The sequence below is a fragment of the Parambassis ranga genome, chromosome 9 (genome assembly GCF_900634625.1).
Source record: "Parambassis ranga chromosome 9, fParRan2.1, whole genome shotgun sequence".
Taxonomy (NCBI): domain Eukaryota; kingdom Metazoa; phylum Chordata; class Actinopteri; family Ambassidae; genus Parambassis; species Parambassis ranga.
In genome coordinates, this window is record NC_041030.1 from 6,314,147 (window position 1) to 6,328,944 (window position 14,798).

The following is a 14,798-nucleotide window of genomic DNA, read 5'->3' on the forward strand; positions in this document are numbered from 1 at the left end:
ATTAACACTCAATGTGGGAAATGTGGCTATGTTTATGTGAATGTAATGAGATCTATTTTTAACTCCGAGCCTGGCTGGAGCACATAGTTCATACACACTGAATGGTTCCATTTTATAACAGCGAAGTGACAAAAAGACATTTTTAAACATTTAAACAAATTTAAATCATCAGATCCCAAAAAATATGGGACAAAAATGAATAAAAGCCAAAAAAAAACATAGAATAAAGAAACAGACTAATACAAATACACATAGTATAGGCACAAAGTTATTTATGAATAAAGATTTCTTTACCATAAAAACACACATGAATATGTGACAAATACTCTACACCAAAAGAATAAATGAAGCACTTCCATATTATCTTATGGAATTATTATTATTATGATTATCATTAAGGGTAAAAAAAATAGAAAACATAAAGTCGCAGTGATTTCCAGTAAAATGTTTAGTATTCTGCTCCCTCCTGTTAGGTCAAAGGTCAGGGTTGAGTAAAGGGCAGCGTCTCCCCACAGTGTGACTGTGCAGCACCGTCAGCTCAGTACGCTGACGCTGCAGTAGTCTCTGTCGCCCTCTAGTGGCGGCGTCGGATAACTGAATTGAGGTCAGGTGGAAAGTCAGCTGATTCCACCACAAACAGGAAGGGGAAGTCACAAACTAGTCATGGAAAAACAGAACTAATTTCTGTGTTTGTTTTAAATTAATAAGAGAAGACTTCTAACTCAAAACATGTTCGGCGGGGACGATGAAGACGGGGACTTTTTGTCTCCCACGGGAGGGTAAGTGTGTCTTTGCCCCACAAGCTAACGCACTTTAGCTGCGAGCTAACTAGCTAACAGACATGTAGCACAGATTAGCTGTGAATGGAACAAATTTTATTTATTTGTTGGCGATACATTTAAAGAATCATTTAAAACAGTTGTTAGTCTGTGAAGCGTCACTCTGTTCGTCTTACTTCTTCACCCTAAAGCACATGTTGTATTGATTTCTCAAGTTATTGTGTTTGCACCGGTAATTTATTATTTCCTTAAATTACCAAAGGGTTCATTTAGGTATAAATATTTTCTTAAAAGACCAAATCTGTGCCGAATTAAAAAGTGACGTTTGTTGACAGGGACCAGCAAAGGGAATTCGCTTTGACATTTTATATTTGCAGACCGGATCATTGGAGGTTAAGGGTTTAATTTGATTTCATGACTTTTAATACCACGCTAAGGTGAGCAGCTGTAAAATGTGCATCCTGCGGATTTAATAACCAATAAGTGGCCAGTTTATGGAGCATTATATCAAATGCTTTCATATTGACGGAATCTCTGCTGTGGTCTGATGAGGGATCACATGCTCTGATGACTGTCATCTGCCCAGCAGCTTTTCATGAATAAGGCTCCTCAGACTGTGGTATGTTTAGATCCGCATAATACCTGATTTAACATTTAAGCATCCAAGTAAGCTGGTTCATGTCATGCCAACCAAAAAAAAAAAAAACACAAAAAAGCAGTTTCCAGACTGTGCCTGCATATGTACCACTGTATAAGATTCATAGGTTTATGTGTTGTTGACAAACCATTGAGATGCACCAGGAAGCTGACAGGGACTCTTGTTATGGACAGACTCACCATAACCTGCCAGTTATGAGGCATTCAGTTACAGCTCTGCCACATTCTCAGGCTGACAACCGTGCTGTGCTTTCCAGCACTGCTTGACTATATTGTGAGTTAGCAGCACTGTGTGCAGGAGCTGCTGGGATAAGCAGCCAGCGCAGGGCCGTGTTCAGGAGGGAGGAGTGTTATGGTGGATAATTCCTCTCACATGCTGCTTGTTAGAGGAGTAAGGTGAAGGCTTCAGCCACAGGCCATCTCTTTGCTCAGTGGATATCCACAACTAAAGCCGGAGCCCTTTAGTTTTCTTCTTCTTCTTCTTCTTCTGATATGCTGTTCAATGTGCCACTGTGGTGTGACGGCACTCAGGGAGCAGAGATCAGGAGTAGCCTCGCAGAGAAGCCTTGGAATATTCATTAGAAGGATTTTGACTCACACATGCAAACAGGCTGCCCCTCCTCATCACAGTTCCTTACCGTTGGAGATGAGGGCCTCAAGGCTTTCAACATGTCAGTTCTGGGAGATACGAGTGATTACCAGTGGAAGGAGTTCCAGGGGTCAGTATCAGGCTGCCGAGTAGAGCTGCAGACACCAGTCATTTAATCAACTAATTGATTGAAACAAAAATACTTGTTGTTTAATGAAACTACTGTTTTTGTCATTCTTATATTTGCTGTATCTAGCGTCTCATAAATGATGAGATTCTTTGTTACACATAGCAAACTGTATATGTGTTTATTGAGGACAAACTTCAGATGATTAAAAACACTGATGGGAGGGCTAATGGCAACATGTAGCTGTTCAGCTGCGCTGCTTTGCAGTTGTATAAGACAACAAGTTGGTTGATTTTATTTCCTTTATAAACAGCGAGATTAAGAATTTAGATCTTATTGTATTTTATGACATCTTAAGTTTCAAGATGTTTCAGTAACACAAAGCAGTTGAGCAAACTTTAAATTTAACTTAATAAAAGCACATTTAAAATAATCAAATAATAATAAATCATCCATCATCCTCACATTTTCATTCATCCTATTTATTTTTGCTGTTTTGTTCATCTTCAGTATAACCATCATGTTTCTCATGCCTGTTGTATCTATTCATAATGATGTAGCTGGGGAGCTAGCTGTTTGTCAGTGTGGGCACATAAAGAATATTGGCTGAAATCAGGATTAGATTTGGCCCAGAAATTCAAACGTAGTCAGCTTTTATTTTTTAATTTTTAATTATCTATAACAAGAGTCAACTGTCACTTTTATTTTTAATAAACTGTCATGAAGGATGTCCTGTGACTCCTTAATAACTAGGATGTAAACAGCCCATGTAACAGTGGTGAAAGAGCACAAGATGAGATTGAAATCTAACATTGGTACATTGTTTATTCATGCATTCAATTAATGGCAGATAAAAAAAAATCATCTTTTGAACATATAATTGACATAGTTTCACTTTGAGTAGTTGACTTTCAAACCTTTGTATGGATTGTATGGAAAGTGATGCTGGGCAGCTACAGTAACTCCCCATATGAAGGTGAAAGGCTTGTATGAGCAGCTTAGCTCTTATGAGTAGGAATGCCTGTCTGGTCAGTGGAGTGTCATAAAGCTGTACTGGGGACATTTTTATTCTGAGCATAGCAAACTCGATCTGATCGTACATTTCATGGATGAATGTAACCATATCTCTTGATTTTATATCTTCTGCAGGGCCAAACTGGCGTCCCTGTTTGGACTAGACCAGCAAGCCAGTCAGGGGAACGAGTCCTTCCAGTACACTGCCCCGAAACAGCCCAGAAAGGGCTCCAACTCAGGTCAGACTATTAGAACAGGGTGGTTTTACATCCCTTTGTGAGGTGAGAGCTGCAATGATCATGTTTTTTTTTTACCTGTTTACAGCACCAGCCAATCAGAAACCAGCTCCATCACCTGGAGCTCCTGCAGTGTTATTTGCAACAGCAGTCCAAGCATTCAGATAGTAAGTTTAATACCATTTAAACTGTTTAACTATTCACCCCCCCAAAAGTCATCTGAGCTCATTGAGAAGCTTTTCTCTCGTTTTTGTCTTGTGCAGTATTAACGGACAATACGTGAAGCAGGGAAAGCTGGGAGCTGCCGTGCTGGGCACTCACACTACAAAAGAGGTTGGAGCTCTGTTAATTAGTCACTTGTTTGAGATTATTCGTGTGACTTTTGTTTTTTTTATGAATAATGCACCTTCTTCTTTTCTGCAGTACAAGCTGCTTCTGTACTTGAGCCAACAGAAACAAGTGACTGCTGCCAAGATTTATGTGGGCTTTGCATTCACAGTGAGTCTCACACTTTACATCAAGAAGTCTGCCATATGTTTTTTTTTAATAAAAGTTAGTGCCTGCCTGGTAGTTAGCATCTTATGGGTTCGTTTTACAGAAATTTAGTGTGGATTTTCTAAATGATATGAAGGTCTACAGCTCATACCTTGCTTTTTATTATTGCTGAAACATTTACTTTAATATTTACAATGAACATTTACAAAGTTTGGCAGATTCCCTTTTTAGAGGGATGTTGATGAAGATTCTCAGTCATCCAGGTCATATTCATTCAGAAGGTTGAGGCCTATGGACTTGTAGAGTAAACTCTGAATGTATAGATGGATAATTGTTAATGCAGCGAGACGAATATACATTTTTCTCCACTTCCTGCAGGTACAGCCAAACAATTACTGCACTTTTTATGATGACCAGAGGCAAAACTGGTCGTTGATGTTTGAATCAGAGAAAACTGCGGCAGACTTCTGCAAAGAGGTAAGTGACACAGGAGGAGGAGACTTTTGTACCTGGTCTTTTATACTATTTTAAGTCAAATGTAGTCATCAATATTAGATTTCAACTAAATCAAATTATTCTAAATCCAATTAGATGTAAGCCCTCACCAAGTGTACATTCTGTTTTTTTTTTTGTTTTTTTCAAATTAAATGAGCACTTTCCTCTTTCCTCGCATCATCAGGTATGTTTGGCCAAAGCAAACAGCACTTCCTCTTTAGACACCGTGGTGGTTCAGGACCTGAGTCTGGGTGAAGGCCAAGAGGTGGAACATGGAGACTCTCTGGAGGTGGTGTACACAGGCTGGCTCCTGCAGAACCACACCATCGGACAGGTCATACACTCGTACCGTTACATACATACTGCAGCGTTTAACTCAATGATGGCACATAATTTATTGGATCTCGTGTCTCGTTGTTTCAGATGTTTGACTCCAACCAGAACAAAGACAAGTTACTACGACTGAAAATTGGAGCTGGGAAAGTGATCAAAGTGAGTCACAGTGAAATACAATAAAATAAGATTAGTGGCTGTGGCTGTATATACGGTACTGTTGTGTTATCACTCCCATGTCTGTCTTTGTGTGAGCAGGGCTGGGAGGAGGGGATGCTAGGAATGAAGAAGGCAGGCCGTCGAATCATCATCATCCCACCCAACCTTGCATATGGATCCAAAGGAGTCCCTAACCGCGTCCCAGCGAACAGCACTCTTATTTTTGAAGCTGAGCTTCGTCGGGTAATAGCCGCTGCTCAGTTTTCACGGCTGCTACAAACCTCATCATTCTAACGACACAGACACACTAGCATGTCTGTGTTTAAGGAGCTGCAACATCTGACACAACCTCTGCACACCTAGTTGTTTATAATATTGCTGAAGTGTGAAGAGAAGCTTGTTGTGCATGTTTCATGCCTTAGGTGAAGTTTTCCAAGGACAGTGGGTCTGATCGGGCCAGTGCCAGCTCCAGAGACTCTGCTGCTCCCTCCCCTGCTCCTTCTCCAGCTCCCAGCGTGGAGAATCTGGCTCCAGAGCCCTCAGTGCAGGCCTCAGCCTCAGGTCCAGGCAGACCGGGGTGAGAGTTAAGCCTTAGGAAATAGTCGAGAGCATTATCCTGAACTCTTGTGTCACTAAAGCTGATTTGTCCTTTCTTTTTTCAAGTGAGCCTCCTCTTCGAGCAAAGTCAAATTCTCTCAGTGAACAGCTGGCGGTAAGTATCTGAACTGCTTGACAGCTTGGCTGGTTTTCATAGCAGTGTGTCTTAGCTAATCCCTTTATTTTTGTGTTAATGGAAACGGTTGTACTTTTTGCTTGTTTAAGAATCCAGATGCCACTAAAGCAAAGCTAATCTCTCGCATGGCAAAGATGGGCCAGCCTATGTTGCCATTTCTGACTGGAGTCGCAAGTCAGCCTGAATCTAGTGACTCAGAGCTCGAGGTCAGTGTCTTGTGACTGCCATTATTGTATATTTCTCCCAATGGAAAGATCAAAACAGCACTATCTTTGTATCCAAAGCCTGATAAACACAACACAGTGGTCTATACACATTGTCGTTCATTTTGATTTATTCCACAATCTGCTGCCAGAAATACTGTACTTCCTCCTAGTTGTTAAAACTGAGCCCATGTTTTCTGTGATAATAACATTCTATGTTAAAATAAACTACTTTAATTTAGAGGTTTATAGAGTTATTGATGGGGAAGCTGCAGTTCTGCTGACATAAATTTCTTCCTACAATGTCCGAGTCATTGTTACAAACACACCTGGATATCAGGTGGAATCAGGCTCGGGTGGAAACAAAACAAATGTGATTCAGGCGCACATAGGTTAATTTTACGTCTGTCTGCTTAGAAAACATCTGAAGTGACATCACTGACAGCTGATTAGGTTTTAAATGGTATTTTTCTAACAAGAGGCTTGTTTTGCAGTGAGTCAGTAATTACATTTTCTCATGTCATTATTGTGCTGATGTTGCTGTGTGTTGGTCTCCAGGACACCAGTGGCAGCAGAGCAAAGGACCGGCCTGCAGCTCCGTCTCCAGTGCCTGCTCACGGTGAGCTTCTTCCTCCTTGCTCTTGTGTTCATACCTCCTGCAGCTCAGGCTTTTACATCATATTTTTTTCTGTAGTTCACCCTCATCCTCCGGCTGCTCCAACCTCTGCCTTACTTCCTGTTATGACCACTGTTGCTCCTCAGCCTGGTTGCCTGCCAGGCAGTGCTCATGCCTTCCAGGTGAGATTTCACCATATCTTGTATAATATATAATCATTATTACATCATGCAAATGTAATCTGGTAAACCTGTGTTTATATCAGTGCATTATATTGTTTCATAGCCTTACTCGTACACACAGACCTCTGCGGCTCCATCTCAGCTGCACCCTGTTGGCCAGGTGTATCCACCTCAGACTGTCCCATACATGGGTAAGATTTTTTTAGTTGAATACAGGGACACTATGTTGAAATCTATGAGTGTTATGTGTTTTTGGATAGAACCTTATGACAGATTCGTATTTTCCAGGATCCGGAGAAGTGACTTCCTTCTTGATGACGGAGGCCCGACAGCACAATACAGAGATTCGGTTAGCTGTTGGCAAAGTAGCAGATAAAGTGGATCACCTGGCCTCGAAGGTATAAACTCAGTATGAGAATGTGCTCATTTGCAGCTTCAACAAAACAAAACAGCTACACCACACTCTTGTCTGTGTTTTGCTTTCACAGATTGATGACCTTCAGAGGCAGGGAAGTCTGTCGATGGGTGTGTCTAGCATGTCGATGGAAACCTCCATGATCATGCACAATATTCAAAGAATTGTCCAGGTAATTAAATAGTACAGTCCTTTCTCCTTGTCTTCGCAGCACAGACACTGTATACTGGGATTCAAACAGTATTTTGAAAACGATCATGTCTCTAGGAAAATGAATGTTTGAAAAAGGAAGTCTTTGAGAAAAGCTCTCGCATTGAAGAGCAAAACCGAAAGATTGGAGATCTCATCAACCAGAACCAGAGGTGAGTCTGATAAAGTCAAAGAAAGTAAGTCCAGAACATCATGTTATTATCCACAGTGGCTGTAATGTGGTGATTTTTTTACCAGGTACATGGAGCAGAGTCACCAGCTGCTGGAGCAGAGACACGACTCCCTCAAGTCATCCAGTGAACAGAACCAGGCGAGGCTACTGCAGGCTGAGCAGGACAAGGTGAGTCTGATAAGCTATTAGTCAGACTTATAAAAAAGAAAATCTAACATTAGTATGTAGATATTTCTGACTATCACCTGCAAAATTTAAACTCTTATAAATGCAGCTACTCTGGGGTCATATGTAAAAAAAAAAAAAAAAAAAAGATATGATTTGTGTCTTTAGTTTTTATTTTGTATCTTTACCATTTTCATCAGACATTGTCCGTTGTTGTCTGCTTGATGGTTCCTGTTGGACTGATTCTAACATGTAGATCTTCGGTGTAAAGTCAGCACGTGTGAAAAGGGTTTTTAATGGATGTTGATACAGACAAGAAAGTGAAGAGAGGCCTGCAGCCAAAGTCTGAATGCAGCTGGGAAGCATATTGTGGGAGGTCATGTTCTAAGCAGCTTAACCATTCTGTCTACAATTCGTATTATTCAAAAATCTTTGAATCTGTTTAGTCCTCAGATGGTTGATATGGACAACCCTCAAGGTTCAAACTTTGGCCCACATCTATTTTTAGTTTTCAATTGTACTTGCTTAAGTTTCTAACAATGTTTGTCTCTTTTCATTAAAGTGGCTGAATGTGTGGCCTTGTGTGTGATCCGGTGTCAGGTCTTTATAGTAAAACATGTCTTGATCTCAGTAAGAGTTCCTGAATCATTTTTTTCTGAACTAAGCCGGGACATTCTATGTGGATAGCCTTTGTCTGGATCCTGATGCTTCCGCTAATGCTTAATCAAGTTTGTGCATTTAAAGTTTCCAACACTGCTGCTCACTGCCTTCATGCTGCTGTGCTGCTCTGAGGAAAATCTACTGTTTACTGCTCTCTCTTCTCAGCTTGCACTGCCTCTGGACCTGGGCTCTGGCCAGGTGAGCCTGTTTTCTCTGTGTACTGCCACCAGACTGGGGTCAACTAGTATTTGCAAAATAGTAAATTTTAACAAAAGAATTTTGTGAAGATGATTTAGAGAGAACACTCCAGAGAACCATTCCACCAAATAGATTTACAAGGCATTACTATTTGGCTCCATTCTCTGATTGCTGCACTGGATCATCATGTTGCTTCATTGGCATTTTAACTAACTTTTCTTTCTTCTTTTTTTTCCTTCTGCCCATTTCCATCAGTCAACACTACATTTTTCTCCCACAGGACACCACTAGCACCAGTAACCACTCATCCAGGCTTGTTATTATGCTGTTCCACTGTCTCTTTGTGACTTCGGGATTGTGCTTTACTGTAGGCAGCCAGTGGTACCTCTTCCTCTCATTCCTCTCCTCTCCACCAGGTTCGTCTGACGGAGGATCTGGCATCGTCCACAGCACGGGTGTCACAGCTGCAGCTGGAAGCTTCAGCTCACCAGCAGAGGGCCACGGAGCTGCAGAGTAAACTGAGCTCAGCGCTGCAAGACAGTGAAAGCCACTGCCAACGTATCACTGCTCTGGAAACACAGCTGGAAGGTTTGTGCATCCTTGTAATTCTAGCTCTAGTAATTCTAACTTCAATCATGCTCTTACTATAATTTAAAGAGGTAAATTCTACAATAAATTACTTGTGCAGGGTTTCATTTTTTTTAGCCCTGGACAACGGGCTAAAAAGTGATTTAGGTTAAAGTTTTGTATGTGTTCCAGAGCTAAAGGAGTCAGCAGAAAGGGCGCAGACTCAGTATCGCTCAGAGAAGCAAAGACGTAAAGAGGTGGAGCTGAGAATCAGCACCATGGAAGAGGAGCTCCAGGACCTTAAGACTGATAAAGAGAGCCTCGAAAGAGTACGTCCACCTTATGTTTTTGTCATTCTGTCAGGGAAGAGGGCAGGTTTCTCACTGTACAAATGTATAAATGTAGAATTATAGTATGTAATTTAAATAAGCGTAAGCTTTTTAGAAATGTAAAATGTCCTCTGTATCCTAACAAATGATTACTCTGATATTTAGACACTATCCGAGAGGAAGAACAAATGGCAGGCAGAGCGTCAGCGTCGGGATGAGGAAGTGGAGGAGTTACGCAAGAGCAGCCAGCAGGAGGCGGACAACCTGCGAGCTCAACTCCGCAAGGCCAGGACGAGCAATGACAATGCTGCATCTGAACAGGTTACACCCAGTGAACATGCACCAGATGACACTGAGTGCTGTGTTTCCTCCATTCCTTAAACATTTTCCGAACCAGTTAATATGACTTACCGGTAATTGAATTACCACTGAAGGCATGCCTCCTGTATGTGTTCCAGTTGTCTCAGCTGCAGACTGAGCTGGAGGATGAGTGGAAGAGGAAATGCGATCAGACACTGGCTGCAACTAAACAGCAGCACAGCAGAGAGGTGGCTGAACTGACAGAGCAGAGAGATGCTCTGCAGGACAAGCTAACCCAGCTGCAGGAAAAGGTAGATATGCTATATCAGAAAAGTATCTGAGTTACAACTTTGAAGAAATGTTCCCAAGTTGTCCAGGCTTTGTCTGGAGTACACAGTCACTTGATCTTGGCATCCATTGCTACATTATCTTTTTAATAGCAACTTTTGAAATGTTTACAGTTAGTGTAATCCTATCTGAATACTCTTCATATCAGCTCTAATTAAAGTAATATGTTGTAAAATATTTAATTTGATGTGGCCATTGATAGTTTAGGTGACTGTGGTACACAATTTGTCATCAAAACAAGAAGATACCAAAGCAGAAATTCAGACAATAAAATGCGTAGTAAAATAACAAGCAATGTATGTGTTAGTGTTTTAGCAGTTTAGTTTTGTGTGCACGGTAGAAAAATCCAAATTAACTGGCTTTGCATTTGCTTTTATGTCTCTCTTTGGAACAGTGTTATCAGCAGCAGGGTTGAGTGAACTATGTTAGAAAGAAAAAAACATGTTTTATTAAGTATTTCAAACTGAGTTAATGTGATGTATGATCACTTATCTTATTTTTCACAATGTCAACAGTTTACAGCTCTGAAGCAGTTAAGAGACTCAGAAGAGCAGAGTTGTCTACAAAACAACAGACAGAGTGAGGAGTTTCAAGTCCTTCAGGAAAAGGTAACTTGGATGACTACTTCAAGTCTAATTCAAGTAGTAGTATTAGTGTGGGATGCAGGTGTCATTTCCTAGTGAGGGGAAATTCTTTGATTTATGTTGTATTGTTGTTCTTCTTAAGTACACAGAGTTGGAGCAGCAGGAAAAGGCTATGAAGGAGAGGCTGGGAAGACGAGTGGCAGAACTAGAGAAGAAGCTGGAAGAGCAGGATGGATCAGTAGACACTGCAGCAGAGGTGAACACAAATGAAACCATTGACTATGGGGTACAGCTGTTTCCTCCAGTTTTCCATCATTTCAGAGATTCAAAGAGTGAAAATGATACAGCGAACTGCAACTAAGCCGAGCCATCATGGAAGTGTTAATGACTTCATAATGTTAGCAGAAGTATTTTTCTTTATAGCAAGGTAGCTGATTTAGCCGCTCGATTAGCCTCAAATTTGGAAGCTGTTCTATATTCAGTCAGGTAGCAAGCAGTTCCTCATTGTTACCACATAAGCTAACCTCACTGGCACACATGAATGCCTTACTTCCACTAACGTCTTTTACTTCCCTTTTAATATAAAACACACAAACTGTCTGTTTACTGACAATAAATACATGTTAATTTATTCAAATGACTACACATGAAACATCAGTTTAATCATTAATATATACACAGGTGTCTGAATTTAACCATTAAACTGCTGTGTGTAAATGCAGGTGAAGCGTGTGATGAACGGAGTGTTTCACTCTCTGCGGGGGGAGTTTGATCTCGGTGAATCTTACAGTGGCCAGGCTGTGCTGGGGGTGATTGTCACTACCATCAAGGTAAGTGCCTCTGTCACATTCTGGAACAAAACATCTGATTCATGACACATTTTGGACGATGTTCACTTGTAACGTAACACTTGTAGTGACATGCTGAGTGTTTAAAGGTTGTCATTTTGTTTAGGCTAATTGATCTTTGTAGAACAACAAAATGTCTTCCTGATGCTTTTCATATGGAAGAAGTAATCTTCAGGAAGATTTCAGATGTAATGTTACTACACTATTGCCAGACTTGTTATTTATATGTGTCCACATGATGATTTCTCCAGAATGTAACCCTGCAACTGCTCAGCGGCAGTGACACATCTTCTCTGAGGTCAAGCAAGAAGGAAGTGCAGGCAGCGGAAGAGGAAGAAGAAGAAGATGAAGGTGTGAATCAAAAGCAGGAGAAACGTCAACAGAAAGTAGAAGTGAACGGAAAGAGAGACGTCAAAGAGGAAGAGAAGGAAATTGACTCGGAAGTTGGTGAGACTCAAGTGAATCAGGAAGTAGCATCAGAGAAAGAGATGGATACAGCAACTGAAGCGCCAGGCCAGGCAGAGCCTTCAGAAACTGCAGAAGACCTGCACCCAAATTTAACCCCTGAAGTCAAACCACAAGAGTCAGCAACATCAGAGTCTGAAGTACAGCAGGAGCAAGAAGAGCACTCTGCTCCTGAAAGCTCCACAGAGGCTGCACATCTTGAGGAGAAGAGCTCACCACCTGAGGATGGACAAGGACCCGTTTCACAAAGAAATGCTGTGGTGAGCACGGAGATTGTCCCAGAGAGCGTGGAGGATGAAAAACAGGTTGAGGAAATAAATGCTGCTCCTCAGGAATCCTTTGGACCACCAGCAAACCCGCCGCCTCCACCAAATCCTCTTCAGAACAGCTCAGGAGAGGACACATGGTGAGTCCTGGCACAGTTATTCTAACCACAGAGTCTGGCTCAAAGTGGTACCAGTATAGTAAGTGGAGTGAAGGAGAGGATGCAGCATCTTGATAATTACTCCAAGTTTTAGCACACTGCTGAAGTGATGGAGGTGAGTGAGGAGAAGTTCATGTTAGAGGATGTCTGAAAGATGATGGCTTACCCTAAAGGATTATTTGCTATGCACAGCATCATAACTAGGTGGTGCTATAACACAGTGAATCCAGATATGAGCAGAGCAACCATTTTAATACATTTGAGCTGGCACGATTCAACAAAAACATTACAGCCATAATGAGGGGGTGGGACGTACAGAACAATACAATGTAAAGTGGTTTGTGATGACCGCCAAATACAGGAAGTGCCACCCAGTATTAGGTAACATAAATACACCAATGTGTACCAATCATTCAAAAATATCAGAAAGAGAAACAAGGAAGCAAGGCAGATTATATTGATTACATCTGAGCAAGAAAACAAAGGGAGGATATTAAATTAAGAGTGATTATGAATAAATTTGTTTCCATTCAAAAATGAACATTGGTAATAACAGCACAGTACAAATCATGTCAGAAACACATAAACCACAGGACACTAAAATTTAATCAATATATAAATATATATATATATACAGAGAGAGAGAGAGAGTGAGAGAGATGTGTTTTAGCTGATATGTTATTCAACTTAATTATACTAGCACTACATGGAAAATGACACAGGCAGGTGTTGACAGTAGACACTAGATTTGTGAGAGGGCCAGCATGTTGATTTAGAGGAAGTACCATGAAATAACAGATCATAAACAACATCATGAAAAACGACCTAAAACTGTAGATGTTTGAAAATGTAATTCTTCCTTCACAACTCAAATGACTTTAGTTCATTCAAGTTTAATTTAATATTAAGAACAACCCTTTCAGTTTCATTTCTGCCTGAAGACTTATGATGGGAATTGGTCACTCTCCATCACAGCAGTTACAGCTCCAAATCTGTGTGTAATATAGATGGAAAACACAGCCACAGATCTATTTTTGTATTTCAGGAACTCACACGTTCATGGTTAACCTAACCTATAATAACAACTGATTTGGAGCCTGTTTTAACTTTTAACATATATGTGCCTCCATTTCCACCGTGCATGTATTCCTGCCCACTAACTGTCTGTCTCGTCCGTTTCTTGCTGGCTTTGTCCCCTTTTCTCTTTGGTCTTCACCGTCCCGTTGTCCGCCCTCCCCTGCTATATTCTTCTGCTATTCTCTCAGTCTGACTGGGGGAATTGGTGAGGAAAATGGAGAGGAGCCATTTTTCCCGATCACAACTCCTGCAAAACCTCCTGCAGTACCCAGCGAGGAGGAAGAGGAGGATGAGATGGTGAGGAAGGATCTGTAGAGTTCAGTTTTAGCTCTCAGATTTGACTCGCTGCCATGACCCCCTGCCCTTCCTTTGTGTTCTGTTTGAGTGACGTTACAGCTGTAATTTCCACTTTTAACATTCTTCTCTTTCATTTGTGCTCAGAGCTTGAAAGGGCGGCCCCCGCCTACCCCGCTCTTTGGTGATGATGATGACGACGATGAGGATCTAGACTGGCTGAACTGACATGAAACTAGAACAATGCATCAAAAGTGTACAACAGAAACAGGTGCAAGGTGCTCTGCCAGCTGCTCTGCCTGGAGAAGCAGTGATGATGATGATGATGATGATGAGTGAAGCCTCTGCTGCTGGACTGCACAGAGAGGTCTGACTCCTCAGCACTGTGCTGACCCACCCATGGACAGCATGTTGAACAATGAAGCTTTTGGTTGAAATAACAAGCTGGTAACTCACAGTGGAATCAGTTTTTCTTTAATCATGTGGTATCTGTTGGAATTTAATCCCAGATTTTTACATATTACTGTAGCAGATTGTGTCGAATCAGAGAGAGTAATGTTGTTGATGGTTTTCCATGATTAGCTAACAGAAGAATACAGGTTTTACAGTTTTGTTAATCTGAAATTCCTGACAGAAAATAAACAACATGGAAATTGTGGCCTTTATTTCTTCTCTCTTTCTGTCTGTGTTAAACATTTTACAGTTTAATAATTTCACTGTATAGTTTTTCCTGCAGGGGTCCAGAAGTAGGTCCTGGTTTTCCAGTTCCAGGCAGGCAACTTGTGTCTTGTTTTTTCATAGGGATCTTTGTGGATTATGTTTTTCCGGGTCTTCACATCATCTGTATTCTTGGAAGGTTCCACCAGGAGCTTTGATACCATAGTTAACAGGGTAATTAGACCATGCAAGCTCCTCTTCCATGACAAGGCCTTAGCAGGAGCTGGAGGAAGCTGCTGAGACAGGGAAGTCCAGGATTTTTTGCTCCCCCTGTTACTACTCTGGTGTGGAGAATTTCTATTTATCTATTTATCTAAAATCTGTTAGAGGATGTCCACCAGAGACCAGCAGGGGGAGCTCTGAGCCCAAATAAAGCTACACAAACAAGGACCCACAGCCAACAGCGG

At 41.2% G+C, this 14,798-nt stretch overlaps 1 protein-coding gene across 2 annotated transcripts; it reads left to right on the forward strand.

The window, feature by feature from the left end:
* Positions 1-610: 610 nt before the first annotated feature.
* On the forward strand, positions 611-14,339 carry fkbp15b (FKBP prolyl isomerase family member 15b). 2 transcript variants are annotated; one of them, XM_028414620.1, is made up of 29 exons: positions 611-779; positions 3,302-3,405; positions 3,491-3,569; positions 3,666-3,735; positions 3,826-3,900; positions 4,276-4,374; positions 4,577-4,726; positions 4,816-4,884; positions 4,984-5,127; positions 5,307-5,461; positions 5,548-5,596; positions 5,707-5,823; positions 6,379-6,439; positions 6,515-6,618; positions 6,722-6,809; positions 6,907-7,016; positions 7,107-7,205; positions 7,301-7,395; positions 7,481-7,583; positions 8,855-9,026; positions 9,198-9,334; positions 9,500-9,655; positions 9,793-9,945; positions 10,498-10,590; positions 10,709-10,822; positions 11,289-11,396; positions 11,666-12,285; positions 13,569-13,677; positions 13,822-14,339. In XM_028414620.1, exons 1-29 carry the CDS (start codon positions 730-732, stop codon positions 13,900-13,902), a joined length of 3,564 nt encoding a protein of 1,187 aa, XP_028270421.1. In that variant the 5' UTR covers positions 611-729; the 3' UTR covers positions 13,903-14,339. The 2 variants fall into 2 exon arrangements, with proteins under 2 accessions (XP_028270421.1, XP_028270423.1); XM_028414622.1 differs by having other exon boundaries at positions 6,740-6,809.
* Positions 14,340-14,798: the final 459 nt, after the last annotated feature.

Bases quoted from the DNA above. Each gene is read 5' to 3' on its own strand.
- fkbp15b (XM_028414620.1), top strand. From the start codon at position 730: ATGTTCGGCGGGGACGATGAAGACGGGGACTTTTTGTCTCCCACGGGA. The intron at 3,736-3,825 runs GTTGGAGCTCTG...TCTTTTCTGCAG, and splicing joins GCACTCACACTACAAAAGAG to TACAAGCTGCTTCTGTACTT. The intron at 9,335-9,499 runs GTACGTCCACCT...TCTGATATTTAG, and splicing joins ATAAAGAGAGCCTCGAAAGA to ACACTATCCGAGAGGAAGAA.